The 14,586-nt window shown below is 39.8% G+C and overlaps 1 protein-coding gene across 1 annotated transcript; it reads left to right on the top strand.

Annotated features, from left to right (window-relative positions):
• Positions 1 to 500: 500 nt before the first annotated feature.
• IL12B (interleukin 12B) lies at positions 501 to 9,882 on the top strand. The gene is made up of 7 exons (XM_020992371.2): positions 501 to 633; positions 2,543 to 2,821; positions 3,849 to 3,966; positions 5,715 to 5,932; positions 6,822 to 6,979; positions 7,423 to 7,540; positions 8,618 to 9,882. Exons 1-7 carry the CDS (start codon positions 546 to 548, stop codon positions 8,620 to 8,622), a joined length of 984 nt encoding a protein of 327 aa, XP_020848030.1. The 5' UTR covers positions 501 to 545; the 3' UTR covers positions 8,623 to 9,882.
• Positions 9,883 to 14,586: the final 4,704 nt, after the last annotated feature.

The raw sequence follows: 14,586 nt of genomic DNA, 5'->3' as shown, positions 1-14,586 counted from the left end.
CTTTAAAATCACATAGGGGCAGTGTGACATATGGAAGTTGTTCTGAATTAGAGTCCTGGGTTCAAATTTTGCCTCAGCTACTTAATATTTTGCTAAAAGAAAGTCATTAGGCCTCTGAGGACCTCAATTTTCTCATCTATAAGACAAAAATAATAACATTTGCAATACCTGCCTCACATTCTAAGAGAAGCACCATGCAAATTACTCCTGCAACTACGACCTTCACTAAATTTTGGGAAACCGATTCCATAATCTTCCTTTCTCTAAATACAGTCAACAAGCATTTATAAAGGGCCTGCTCTGTGCTAATCAGTGCACTAAACACTGGGCACGTTCATTTTGTTCAGATTCCTTTTGCGAGAGGTTGGTGTAATACACTTGAACATGAACATGTAACGTAACATGAGCAATACCATAATAACCTATCTGAACATCAGCACTAGTCTGATGTCATTACAGGGAGGGCGGGGAAAAGATCAAGAGAGTGTGATCTGGTCCCCAAAGATGACTTAATAGCCAGTCTTTTGTCTCTGTCTCTCCCACAGATGTGTCATCAGCAACTGTTCATCTCTTTACTTTCTTTGCTCTTGTTGGCAACTCCTCTCATGGCCATATGGGAATTGGAAAAAAATGGTAGCTATCCTCTTGTTTTCTGTTGAATACATGGACATTTATTAGGAATGTGCCTTAAGTGTTCCTGCTTCTGGTGTTTCTACTGCCCAAGGTAGAAAGGACACTCAAACAGTAAAGTCCCAGTTTGTGTCCATCACAAAGTCACTTCCTTCCTCTTTCATGTATTAAAAAGATCATCTCTTCAAGGTAATGTTGGATGAGACAGATAGATAGATAGATAGACAGACAGACAGACGGACAGACAGACAGACAGACAGACAGACAGACAGACAGACGACAGACAGATAGATAGATAGATAGATAGATAGATAGATAGATAGATAGATAGATAGATGATGGATGGATGGATGGAAGGATGGATGGAAGGATGGATGGATGGATAGATAGATAGATAGATAGATAGATAGATAGATAGATAGATAGATAGATAGATAGATAGATAAGCACTGGGAATACTAGGTTGAGAAAAGAGAAGACAGTCCCTACCCTCAAAGAACTTATATTCTTATTGAAGGAAGATGACCCCATAACAAGGAACTGAAAAGCTGAGATGATATGAAGCAAATATTTCTGTTCAGGATAAGTGTAAAAGTAAGGAACGGAGCCAGGTTAGAATTGAGCATGGATTTTAGGATCTTTCTCAAATAGAGGTTCCGGGCAGGAATTCACCGTCAAAAGAGAGTAGAGGCATCTCTAGAGTGAGAAGCCATCAGTCTTCTTTCCCCTCTTGATGATAACCCATATTTTAATGCCATCACCATCAGTCAAACAAGTTAGCAAGTGGTGGCACCCGACGATATTTAGTCTGGAAATTTTGCTGATGTTACTGAAAAATGTCAAAATTATTTTTTTAAAGAATCATATGGTAATGGGACTAGAACATTCCAAGTCTCTGATCTACTATGTTTCCTGCCCAAAATTCTATTATCATTATAAGTCGTGGCTTGATAATAAACCTGGAAAAGACTCTTCTTTTGGTTATGAAATTTTCTACCAAGAAATTTGGCTCAAACCCATCTATTATCCTAGACTAGATAAAGACTGAGATAAGACAGTGATGGTAAGAGTGAAATTCAATTCAACAACAAACATTTTAGGTGTTCACTATGTATTGTGGCAAGATTCTGAAGGAGATTTTATTTTTTTCTTTGTATCCAAAAACATACCACAATGTCTTGCACGTAGGAACTAAACAGATGTTTGTTGAATAAGTGAATGACCAAATGAATAAAAAGACCAAAAACAAACAAAAAAAAAAAACCAAAACAAAAACCTTCTCTGCCTTCAGGAAGCATGAGTTCTCCTGTATTTAGATCTTTTTTGGTTTATCCTCTAAGTGTCTTTAACTAGAATAATGGTGATGTGAGCTGAAAGGAAGCGAAAGATCTGATATCTTGTAGAGATAGAATAGCAACTGACTGGATATGTGAGAGAAGGAAAAGAGGGTGGGAAAAGTCAAAGATGACTTGGTCCTGGTTGACTGGAAGAATGATGGTGCTAGTCAGGTGGAAAGTTAGATATAAAGGATAGATTGGAACCTGGATGCTGGAAATCACTTAGGAGCCCCATTGTAGCAGTTCAGGTGAGAAGTAATCAGGCATAGAAGTAGAGTGGTTACAGTGTAAATGAAAAGAATAGAGTGGGTATGAGAGACATTGTGGAGAGAAAATTGACAATATCTTCAAGGCTTTTTCTTCAAGCATATGAATTGGATTTTGTGAGAGATGACACAAGCCAGTCATTCTCTATAACATCAAATGATTGAAAAAGCAGGAAATGTTTCAGGTGGATGCATGGAAAAGCTTTTGACTGTCATGAGATTATAACCTCAGGACAGAAATGTATAGAGGCTCCATTGCTAGAAAAGGAATGACACCACAAGATCACTCTGTTTCCTGTGATTTTGCAGTTTATGTCGTGGAGGTAGAATGGCATCCTGATGCTCCAGCTGAAACAGTGGTGCTCACCTGTGATTCATCTGAAGACAAAAACGCCATTACCTGGACCTCAGACAAGAATGGCCAGATTTTAGGAACAGGCAAAACCTTGACTGTCCAAGTGAGGGAGTTTACAGATGCTGGCACCTACATTTGTCAGAAAGGAGGAAAGGTGATGAGTCAAAAGTTATTGTTAATCCGAGTAATGGAAGATGGGATTTGGTCCACTGATATTGTGAAAGACCAGAAAGGTAATTCTTTTCTCTCAAGTGTAGTGTAAAGTACACTTTTAACCTTGGTAGAATTTTTTTAAAAAGGCAAGACACTGTGAGGTTGAATGAATTGACATCAGACTCTTCACTGAGACCACCTAAAAGCTACAAATTCTTTCTGGTGAGGGTGCTCTTTGCGCAACTTTCATCTAATCTTGGTATTGAGATGATCAGAGGTAGTTTATATGCTTCAATAAGGTCTTAAAACACTAACAAAAATTAAGTAATCAAAGGCATCAAATATTAATAATGTATAACTTGTCAGCATAAATCAGTAGAAAGAGTGGTCTTATAGTCAAGACGAGTTGGGTTCAAATCCTGCCTGTGATATTTACTAGCTGTGTAACCTTGTTCAAATCATTTAACTTCTATACGACTCAAGGGACTCCCTAAATTTCTATCAGGCCTTTCCTGGCTTCCCCCAGGCCTTTCCTTGAAAGGTTATCGTGTATCTGCTTTGTATGTGTTTTTTAATTGACCTATATATGTGTATATTTTAACGTCTCTCCCTCCCATATTAGAACATATGCCCTCAATAGGGGCAGGGACTGTTTGGTTTTGACTTTGTACCTTCAAGGTCTAGCAGCCCAGTCCCTGGCACACGGCAGGCACTTACTAAATACTTCTTGATTGATAGATTGATCTACTAAGTCAGAGAGGGTCACTTTGGTACAGGAAGCTCCTCACGGACGACTGCTGGAATGATAGCTTTGAAAGTAAAAACTTTTTTTTAAATGTGTGTGTGTGTGTGTGTGTGTGTGTGTGTGTGTGTGTGTGTGTAAAACATCCCACAGAATCAGCATTCCAATGACTGGCAGTTGAATTTAACTTTGAATGCTTCCAAAATCAATTCAACAAAGTTCATGGAAGTGGCATCATTTTCCCCAGGAAAGCAACTAGGTCCATTTGACATGTGTATTGCTGACTTATAACCTTCAAAAATCTAACTCTTCCCCCCCCAAAAAAAACCCCTTAAACTTTGAATTTTTGTCATCTTTAAATCCAGAACCCAAAACCAAGACCTATCTGAAGTGTGAGGCCAAGAATTATTCTGGGACTTTCACCTGTTCCTGGCTTACAGAAAGCAGTCCTGACTTAAAATTCTCTATTAGAAGCAGCAAAGGGTAAGTAAAATTGTTGGTTTTCTTTACTCCATCATCTTCCCAGGGTCATTTCATTAAGCAATAGAAAATAAAATAACTGTGACTTATCTGCAGTGCTGGGTTTGGAGTGATAGAACCCGAGTTCAAATGACAGTTTTACCCATTACTACTTGTGTGACCTTACACAAGGATTTCATCTCTCTGGGACTCAGTTTCTTCTTCTTCAGTGAAATGAGAGCATTAGACTAGCTGATCTTAAAGTTCTCTTCCAGCTCTAAATCTGTAATCCCATGAGCTACTAAAGAAAAATAAATAAAACTCAGAAAACAGGGTTTCTAAAATCTTCACCATTTTGCTTTTGCTTTGGGAAAAGAGCTTGAAGACTTAAGCCAAGTATCTGTCTACTCGAAGAAGATATTACTATCTATAATTTGGCCGCCCTAAATCATTAGATCACAGATTTAGAACCAGAAGTGACATTCAAGCCGAGTCAGCAAGCATTTATTAAGAGCCTGGTATGTGCCAGGCACTGTGCTAAATTCTAGAGATACAAAGAAAAGCAAAACTCATGATCTAATCTAATCTCTTTCTAGTCCAATCTGTTCATTTTATAGATAAGGACCCAAAATGGGCCACAAAATGTTAAGTGTCTCTTCAGGACAAATAATAGATAAATGATAGAGCCAGACTTTGAACCTAGATCCTCTGACTCCAAATTCAGGCTCTATCTTGGTTCGTAGGCAGACATGAGTCCTACGCAAAAAAGCTCACAGCTGGTCTCTTGAGACATACTCAGTTCAGTAAGACCAGCAGTGCCATGAGGAGTGACAAAAGAAGAAATGGAAGTTAAGGCTGACTTGCACAAAGTTGCAGCTTGAGTCAGTGATTAAGCCAGAAATAGAACCTAGGAGTCCTACATCACTGCTCTGGCTAGTCATACTGAAGGCTTCCAAAACTCTGAAGTCCACCAGAAATTTTCCCTGGACTTACCAGAGTTTCCTCTAAGTGTTAACCAGTTATCATTTTTTCCCAGGGAAAGGCAATGTGGCATAAGGAATAGCATGCTGGTCTTAGAGTCCTAGGTCTGGTTCCCTGGTTCAAGTCCTTCCTTTAACAATTACTAGCTGGGTGACCGAGAACAAGTCACTTAAGCCCTCTGACTCTTAGGGAACTCTGAGACTTATCTATTAAATTAGGTGACAATGATTCCTTGACGTATTGGCAAAGTAACAAGGCAAGGCAACAGAAATGTATTAATGCTTACCATATGCCAGGAACTTTGCTAAATGCTGGGAATAAGCAGAAAGAAATATGCCTGCCCTCAAAGAGTTTATAGTCTAACAAAGGAAGACAAACACAAAAGGGAGCTGAAAAGCGAGGAGGGAGAGGGTAGGGGTGAAGGTAGCTCCTGGGAGCATGTTGTTAAAGTATAGAAAATCGGGAGGAGAATGAAGGTTGGCCAATCTGGGCCCCAGAAGAAGTTCACTAATGGGAGAAAGGGGCTAGTATGAAGGAGGGATGTTTCAGGGTGAGAAGGCTGCTTGCGAGGATATGAGTTCCAAGATTAGGAGGCCCTAAGCACAGAAGGAAGTTCTAGGGTGAGGCAGCAATTGAGGCATGATAACAAAATCCAGAAGACTGGAAAAATTATTTCTATTTCCTGTTTTACTAGTAGTACTCAAACGTACTCAGACTTTCCTGGGAGGCAGATTTATATGACCACCTAACCTAAGCCAAAAGAAAGGTAGAAAATTTTTGTCTGATTTCAGCTCTTCAGATCCCCGAGGGGTAACGTGTGGGCCCACTGTGCTCTCTGAAGAAAAAGTCAAAATAGACGGCAAGGAATACCAAAAATATACAGCAGACTGCCAAGAGGTCAGCGCCTGCCCATCTGCTGAAGAAAGCCAGCCAATTGAGGTTGTCCTAGACGCTATTCAGAAGCACAAATATGAAAAATACACCAGCAGTTTCTTCGTAAGAGATATCAGTACGTTTTCTATTGATTTTTATGTTATCACTACTTTCAGAAATAACTGAACCCAAGAACCCTTGAAGCATAACATGTTCACAGGAGAAGTGAAGCAAAATATAGTATTTTATTGCCTCTTTTACTGCCCTCCATGGCTTTTTTCAAGGTAGAAGTTGGTGGATGGGAATGGGCAATAGTCTAGATCTATGATTTAACTGGTATGGGGCAATTGTTAGAATACTGGACTTGGATTCAAGAAGACATGGGTTCAAATTCTGACTCAACTACTTAGAGGATTGTTGTGAGAATCAAGTGAGATAATGTTTGCAAAGTGCTTAGCACATAGTAGGTGCTATATAAATGTTGGTGGTGATGATGATGATAATTACTAGCTGTGTGACCCTGGGTAAATTAAATCACTTAACCTCAGTTTCTTCATTTGTAGAATGATGGGCTTGGATTTAATGGCCTCTTAAGTCCCTTCCAGCTCTAAATAAGACTCTAAGTGTAGCGGATAGAGTAAGAGAGGTAGAAAAATCATAGGGCATGTTTAGGGGATTGTCAGCTGAAGCATCTTGTTTGTTGGGGGAGGCATTACTATGTGCTAGGCACTAGAGATAACAAGGAAGGGCAAAACAAAAGTGTAACATGAGATAAAGCTAGAAAGTTAGCTCAGTGCTAGATGGCAAAGAGCTTTGAACAGCATGCAAAGGAGCTCAAAATTTACTTAGCAAGCAATAGGGAGCCACTGAAGATGGTTTACCAGAAGAGGAGCATGACCTATGCCAAACACAACTGAATCCTACTGCTTCATGTCTATTCCCTGAGCTATTGATGTGTTAAGAGAGCTTCAGAGAATCCAGATTTTCCTCAGGAAAATTAATGTTATCCCTTTTCTCTTCCATAGTCAAACCAGACCCACCCAGGAACCTTCGTGTCAAACCCTTAAAGAATTCTAGGACTGTGGAACTAAGTTGGGAGTATCCTGAGACCTGGAGTACACCACATTCCTATTTCCCACTAAATTTCATTGTTCAAGTTCATGGCAAGGGCAAGAAAGAAAAAGTAAGTTGGTTTGCTCTTCATTGTGCACTGTGGCACATAGATGAAAACTTAGCAACTTATTACTGCCTGTGCCTGTGGTATAAGGAAAGGTCTTAATTGAATCTCTCACCTATCAGTCTGTCCATTTACTGTGAATACCTCAGCAACACCGTCAATACGACAAGTAGCTGCGACCAGCACTTAGCACGCTGCCGGTTACGCAGCGGGTGCATTATTGTATAATACCAGCAGGTGGCATCATATCCCCACAGTTGACCGTATCTCCCACCGTCTAGCGTGCCCACTTGACACTGTAACATTTGTAGTTACAGTTTACGATACAACATGAACGACAGGTTGAAGACCATGCTTGGAGAAATAACGCTTCCTTTCCTACCCTTGTTCAATACTGAGTGGCTCGTCACAGAGTGTTAACAGATTGTTTTCTCCTTTGTTTGATCCAGAATAGCTTCACAGAAACAACCTCTGCTCAAGTTGAATGTCACAAGGGGAAGAGGATTCAGGTGCAGGCCATCGATCGCTACTATAATTCATTCCGGAGCAATTGGGCATCTGTGTCCTGTGAGTAGTGCATGAAATAGTACTATGTTCTGTTAACTTCTGCACCAAAAAAAAAAAAATGCAAAGACAGGGAATGAAGCAAGGAAGTACAGACATAGGGAATGATGGGATAGCAGAGGGGAAAGAAAGGGATTTGGGAACAATACAAAGGGAGGAAGATAAAGGAATAAGGTTGGAGGAAAGAGAGATGTGGAAAAAAGAGGACATGAAGAGAGAAGTACCAGTTCCATGCTAGGCTCTCTCTGTGTTTAGCCGCTACTATGTAGCATCCTAGAGAGGGATATGAAAGCTAGGAAAAATCATACTGGGTCACCCAGAGTTTGGATATAAGTGAAGACAAGGGTGACTTTGAAGGAAAAAGAAAGAAGAGATGGGACAAAAAGGCAATACCCAACCTAAGTGATAAGTGGAAGGGAAGAGAGGGACTTTATCACCAGTCAGTCCAGGTCCCCCACAGCCCTCCTTTGGACTTATTAACTTTATTTTTAAAATTCAATTTAATTCTGTTTTCGTTTTCTTTTGGAGAATGGGTGGCCCTATCTCACCCAGGCTAGAAGGATAAGAGCCACTCACAGGCCAGTCCCATCCACCTGGGAGTTTTGACCAGCTCCACTTCTGTCCTGGGCTGGTTAGCCCTTTTTAAGCAGCCTGGAAGCCCTCTGCACCAGATTTAGGGTGGACACTCAACTGGCTTGATAAGCCCACTGCTATCACCTCAGAACTGCAGAGCCAAGGCGTAGATCTGTGTTTTAGGAGTGTTCAAGGTTAACTGTTCATTTTTAAACACAAACTCATAGAACCACCTTGTCCTGAGCCCACTGATTTCTCGTAGTTGGCCCAGAAAGCTTTGCAAGGGCTCCTCAAAGTATAGGACTCCAGGGTGATTACCCCAATTTGCCAAACCATAATCTCAGCCCTCAAGCACAAATCCAGGGCACATAAGGAAAATCTGATATTGGGCTCCTAAATAAGAATTGTTCAAGGTTTTAGAGCTCCAGGAAGCTGTTTTGTTTGAAAATAGGAGTAAAGTGATACTACAGTTGGCAGTATAACTACATTTCTGGCCTTCTCCCACAGGTTAAGCTCCCATGATACTACATGGGATGAAGAGAAGAAATGATGCAAACGTGAAAAAAAAGAATCAAGTGAAATGAAATGTGAATGTCATCTGTCAATTTTCTTTTATTTTTATTTTTCATGGATTATGATTTATTTTTTTATATTTCAGTTCCCAGATGCTCAATGAACCAAACAACCAGTTAATTTGAGGTAAAAAAAATCAATCAGTATTTATTTAGCTTGATACCTTTTATTTATTTATTTATTCATTTATTTATTTGAAATTGGGTCTCCGCATCTCCCCCAAGGCTGGAAAGGCAGTGGCCACTTATGGGCCTGATCTCACTGCTGCTGGGCTCAGAAGCTTTGACTCTCTCTGTTACTGACCTGGGCTGGTTTGCCCTTTCTTTGGCAGTCTAGGAACACCACTGCACCCCAACTTGAAGGGGCTTGGTGCCAGGTTTAGTGCTAACAGTCAATCCTCTTTAACCTTCCTGAGTCTCAGAACTGCTAAGCTCATAGGAACCGTCTGCCTCAGCCTCCCTAGCAGTGGGGATTGCATGTGTGGCCCTTGATATCTTTATAGCCTATCTGTTTGGAACTAACTTTTGTATTTAAAATAATTTTACATATTTGTTAATTTATTACTCTTATTTAACATCAAATTTGTGAATATACGTCCATCCAAGGACCAGCTTTTCAAAATTCAAAGTAGCTCATCACCAGAGTGAAGGCCAGCCAAGGTGGTCAGTGACTCAAGAATGTCTGCAACTAAGACATAGAAGAGTTGCAATCTGCATCAGTGAAGGGATTATGATGAAACCATACTCCAGCAGTATTGAAGGGAGTATTTAACATTTGTAGAGTGCCCAAGTATTTGTGTATTTTTCTTATTTATATGTGACATTCATTGAGAATGTATCCTTTTATGCAAAATGTGAATTGGAGTGCTATTTCTGCCAGATTTTGTTTGTATTGAAACTTTTTTAAAATGCATCAGTTTTATGATAATTAGTAAGAACATAATGTTCTGGACTTTGCCACACACACACACACACACACACACACACACACAAAAAGGCAAATGGAGTAATATATCTTTGAGAGATGGAAAGATTTAACGATCAGTAACTAGATACAAAGACAACATATCTAATGAGACCCTGGAGAAGGAGATCTATTTCCTGTACTCAGCCCTATTTCCTGATATCAGACTGTATTTCTCATGCATGCTTTTTTAAAAAAGACTAACATTGAAATTCAGTAGGGCCTGACATGTCCAAGCACAACCTTTCAGTGCCCAGATTACTATTTATTTGCAAAAGTGATGCTGCCAGAGCAGATATTAAGCTTCTAACTTCCCATGAAGTCTAATTGCCACCCAGTATTAAAGAAGAACTAGACATAAGTAGGATGTAAGACTGCAAAAGTCTTAGGAAAAATGTCCTTACATTGCCTATAAAGGATGTTTTAAATCAGATGAGAGGAAAGATGCTATGATTGTTGAGACTCTCTTGCTAACAGCAAGACCAAGGCAATGATGACTGAACATTATATCGACTGAGACGAGCATGATCTTTTCTGCTGAAACAAGGAAATGAGGACTAGTTTCCCATTTGGGCCAAAGAGAAAGAAAATCAATATGTTTACATTATTCTTAAGCTTACCTTTGAAATCTCAAAAACGATTCTGCAACATAGGAAAACATAAGCCAGAACTATTCTGTGTGGATAGAGATGTAGAAAGGGGATGACGCTGAACTGAAACAGAGAAAAGAAAAAATAAACTAAGACCCACACATCTATCCTCCCATGTGAAACTGTTTGTTGGGATACCAAACTTTATTGTGAAAATGCACAAATAAACCTGTGAGAAAATTTTGTTTTGTTCTTCAGGGAACAGCCCAATGTCATCAATGTAACTGATATTTAGATATGGACCTTATCTGGCTATATGCTTCTTTTCAGTGCAATGAACATGACTTTTGAAATAAAATAATTAAATTTATTTATTTATTTATTAATATTTATGTGATAAGCCTGAACTAATAATAAAAATTCCTTTGCAAAATCTTCTGAGCTGAGGGTTGATTTGTTAGGCTAGCACCAATGGGTGTGCGTGTGTGTGTGTGCACGTGTGTGTGTGTGTGTGTGTGTGTGGTTTTTCAGGAACTTCTCTTTCATGAAATATATTTGTTTACAGCTTAAGAAAGTTACCTTTAGATTGGGCGGAGCCAAGATGGCTGAGTGAAAGCAGTGACTTGCTTGAGCTCTCCCCCAAACCCCTTCAAATACTCATGAAAAATGACTCTAAACAAATTCTGAAGCAGCAGAACCCACAAAAAGACAGAGTGAAACAAATTTCCAGCCCAAGACAACCTGGATGATTGATCAGAAAGGTGTATCATGCCAGGCTGGGCTGCGTGGGCGCAGGCTGCAGTGAACCTGGAGCAGGCCTCAGAGGACTGAATCGTAGGCAGCTGTAGAGGTTTCCAGACTCCTCAATCCACCAATGCCAAAGACAATTTAGAAGGTCAGTGGGAAAAGTCTGTTTCTGTCGGTGCTGAGACAGGAAGGTGGGGTTTCAGCTCCATTCCCCTGGGGGGGCAGCTGCTTCCCAAGCTTCTGCCCACAGACTGAGGGGGAATCCAGTGGCTGATCAGAGAGGGATTGCAGGGATCTCTTTGCCAGTGCTGAGGCAGGAATCTCTTGCTTTGCCCATGATTGGATCTGGGTCACAGTTCTAGCGGCAGTGCTGGGGTGAGGAAGAACGCTGGTGCTGGCATGGTGGAGCTTGGAGTGGCTGTGGAGAGGAACCCTTCCTCACAGTTACAGGACAGAAAGGAATATTTGTGGTCACAGGCCAGGAAAGGAGTAAACACCTCGCCCCTTATCATACCACCTTGGAAGAACTGAAAATTTACAGGTCCCTACAAGTATCTCTGAAAACAGCTGTACAAACCCCTGAAGCTTGGGACAGTACACTCTCCACATTGGAAGCAGACTCTTACCTTAACAAAGAGTTTAAAACTCAAGTAATTGGCCGGGATCATGAGCAAGCAGTGCAAAAAGAGTCAGACCATAGAATCTTACTTTGGTGAAAAAGAAGATCAAAATATACAACCAGAAGACAACAAAGTCAAAGCTCCTACATCCAAAGCCTCCAAGAAAAATATGAATCAGTCCCAGGCCTTGGAAGAGCTCAAAAGGGATTTTGAGAAGCAAGTAAGGGAAGTAGAGGAAAAACTGGGAAGAGAAATGAGAGTGATGCAAGAAAATCATGAAAAACAAGTCAACAGCTTGCTAAAGGAGACCCAAAAAAATACTGAAGAAAATAACACCTTAAAAAACAGCCTAACCCAAATGGCAAAAGAGGTCCAAAAAGCCAATGAGGAGAAAAATGCCCTAAAAAGCAAAATTGGCCAAATGGAAAAGGAAGTCCAAAAGATTACTGAAGAAAATACTTCCTTAAAAATTAGAATAAGCAATTGGAAGCTAGTGACTTTATGAGAAATCAAGACACTGTAAAACAAATCCAAAAGAATGAAAAATTAGAAAACAATGTGAAATATCTCATTGGAAAAACAACTGACCTGGAAAATAGATCCAGGAGAGAGAATTTAAAAATTATTGGACTATCTGAAAGCCATGATCAAAAAAAGAGCCTAGACATCATCTTTCAAGAAATTATCAAGGAAAACTGCCCTGATATATTAGAACCAGAGGGCAAAATAGAAATTGAAAGAATCCACAGATCTCCTCCTGAAAGAGATCCCCAAAGGAAAACTCCTAGGAATATTATAGCCAAATTCCAGAGTTCCCAGGTCAAGGAGAAAATATTACAAGCTGCCAGAAGGAAACAATTCAAGTACTGTGGAAACATAATCAGGATAACACAAGATTTAGCAGCTTCTACATTAAAGGACTGCAGGGCATGGAATGAATATAATATCCTGGAGGGCAAAGGAGAATAGGATTACAATCACCTACCCAGCAAAACTGAGTATAATCCTTCAGGGGAAAAAATCATTATTCAGTGAAATAGAGGACTTTCAAGCATTCTTGATGAAAAGACCAGAGCTGAATAGAAAATTTGACTTTCAAATACAGGACTCAAGTGGAACATGAAGAGGTGAACAGGAAAGAGAAATCATAAGAGACTTATTAAGATTGAACTGTTTACATTCCTGCATGGAAAGATGATATTTATAACTCACGAGACCTTTGTCAGTATTAGGGTAGTTAGAGGAAAAAAATTAGATAGATAGACAGAGGGCACAGGGTGAGTTGAAGATTAAGGGGTCATATCTGGAGAATAAAATTAAGGGATGAGAGAGGATTATACTCAGAGAAGAAGAAAGGGAGAGGTAAAATGGGGTAAATTATCTCACAAAAAAACAGAAAAGAAAAGTCTCTTGCAGTGGAGGGGAAACAGGGGAAGAAATGAGTGAATCTTATTCTCATAGGATTTGGCTTAAGGAGGGAATAACATATACAATTCAATTGGGTATGGAAATCTGTCTTACCCTACAGGAAAATAGGGGGAGAAGGGGACAAGAGAGCAGGGGGATGATAGAGAGGAGGGCAGATTGGGAAAGGGGTTAATCAGAAGTAAATACTTCTGAGGAGGGCCAGGGTCAAAAGAAAGAATAGAATAAATGGGAGGGCAGGATAGGATTAAGGGAAATAGAGTTAGTTTTTCACAACATGTCTACTGAGGAAGTGTTTTGCATAACTGCACATGTACAACCTATATTGAGTTGCTTGCCTTTTCAATGAGGGTGGGTGGGGAGGGAGGAAGGGAAAAAATTTGAAACCTAAAGTTTTAAAAACATATGTTTTAAAAAAAGTTTTCACATGCTACTGGGAAATAAGAAATACAGGAAATGGGGTACAGAAGTCTGTCCTGCCCTATAGGAAAATAGAGGGGGAAGGGGATAAAAGAAGGGGAGAGAGATAGAAGAGAGGACAGACTAGGGGAAGGGATATTCAGAATGCATTCCATCTTGGGGTGGGGGAAGGGGGGAGATGGGGTGAAAATTTGGAATTCAAAAACTTGTGGGAGTGAATGTTGAAAACTAAAAATAAATACATTTATATTTTTTAAAAAAAAGAAAGTTACCTTTATTCTTTCTAATCTAGCTTCATGAGCCATCTCATGAGCTCATGAGCTGTCCCTGTGACCTAATAGGAGTAAAAAAGAAAGTTCTAGGGGCAACTAGGTGGTGCAGTGGATAGAGCACCAGCCCTGACATCAGGAGGACCTGGGTTCAAATCTGGCCTCAGACCAAACACTTAATACTTATTAGTGTGTGACCCTGGGCAAGTCACTTAACCCCAACTGCCTGGAAGAAAAAAAAAAGAATTCCTAGTAAGGCTGCTGGATTTGTTATGTTTTATTTCTGTGATTCAGATATCCCTTCTTGTTCACTTCCCACTTTTTCTATCATAAAATAATAATAAAAAAACTATCCTGAGAGAATCACAGGCACTCTTTTTAATGAAGAATGATCTCTTTAAAAAATTGAATTTAAAAATTTCAATTAACAAAAATTTATTTTTTCTCCCTACTACTCCTCTATCATGAAAGAGAGAAAAAGAGAAAGGGGGGAAAAAGAAAGCTCTTGCAACAAATACACAGTTCAGCAAAGAGATTCCTTTATTACTGCGTCCGAAAGTTTTTTTCTCATTCTGCCCTTGAATACATTACTTCTCTGTCAAGTGGTACGCTTCATTGGTGACGCTCTGGAATCAGGGTTGGTCATCACATTAATCAGAGTTCTTGCAGCTTTCTAGGTTGTTAGTTTGGGGCATTTTTGTTGTACAAATTATTCTCAAGTGGTGCTCACTTGACTCTGCATCAATCCATAAGTCTTCCCAGATTTCTCTGAAACCATCCTCTTTTTTTAATTTCCTATGGCATAAGGATGGTCCATTATATTCCTATATCTTAATTTGTTTAGCTGATCCCTAATTGATGGGTACCCT

This window comes from Phascolarctos cinereus, unplaced genomic scaffold (genome assembly GCF_003287225.1).
Source record: "Phascolarctos cinereus isolate Bilbo 61053 unplaced genomic scaffold, phaCin_HiC Scaffold_2;HRSCAF=192, whole genome shotgun sequence".
Lineage (NCBI taxonomy): Eukaryota > Metazoa > Chordata > Mammalia > Diprotodontia > Phascolarctidae > Phascolarctos > Phascolarctos cinereus.
This window is presented reverse-complemented; position numbering and strand designations above follow the sequence as displayed.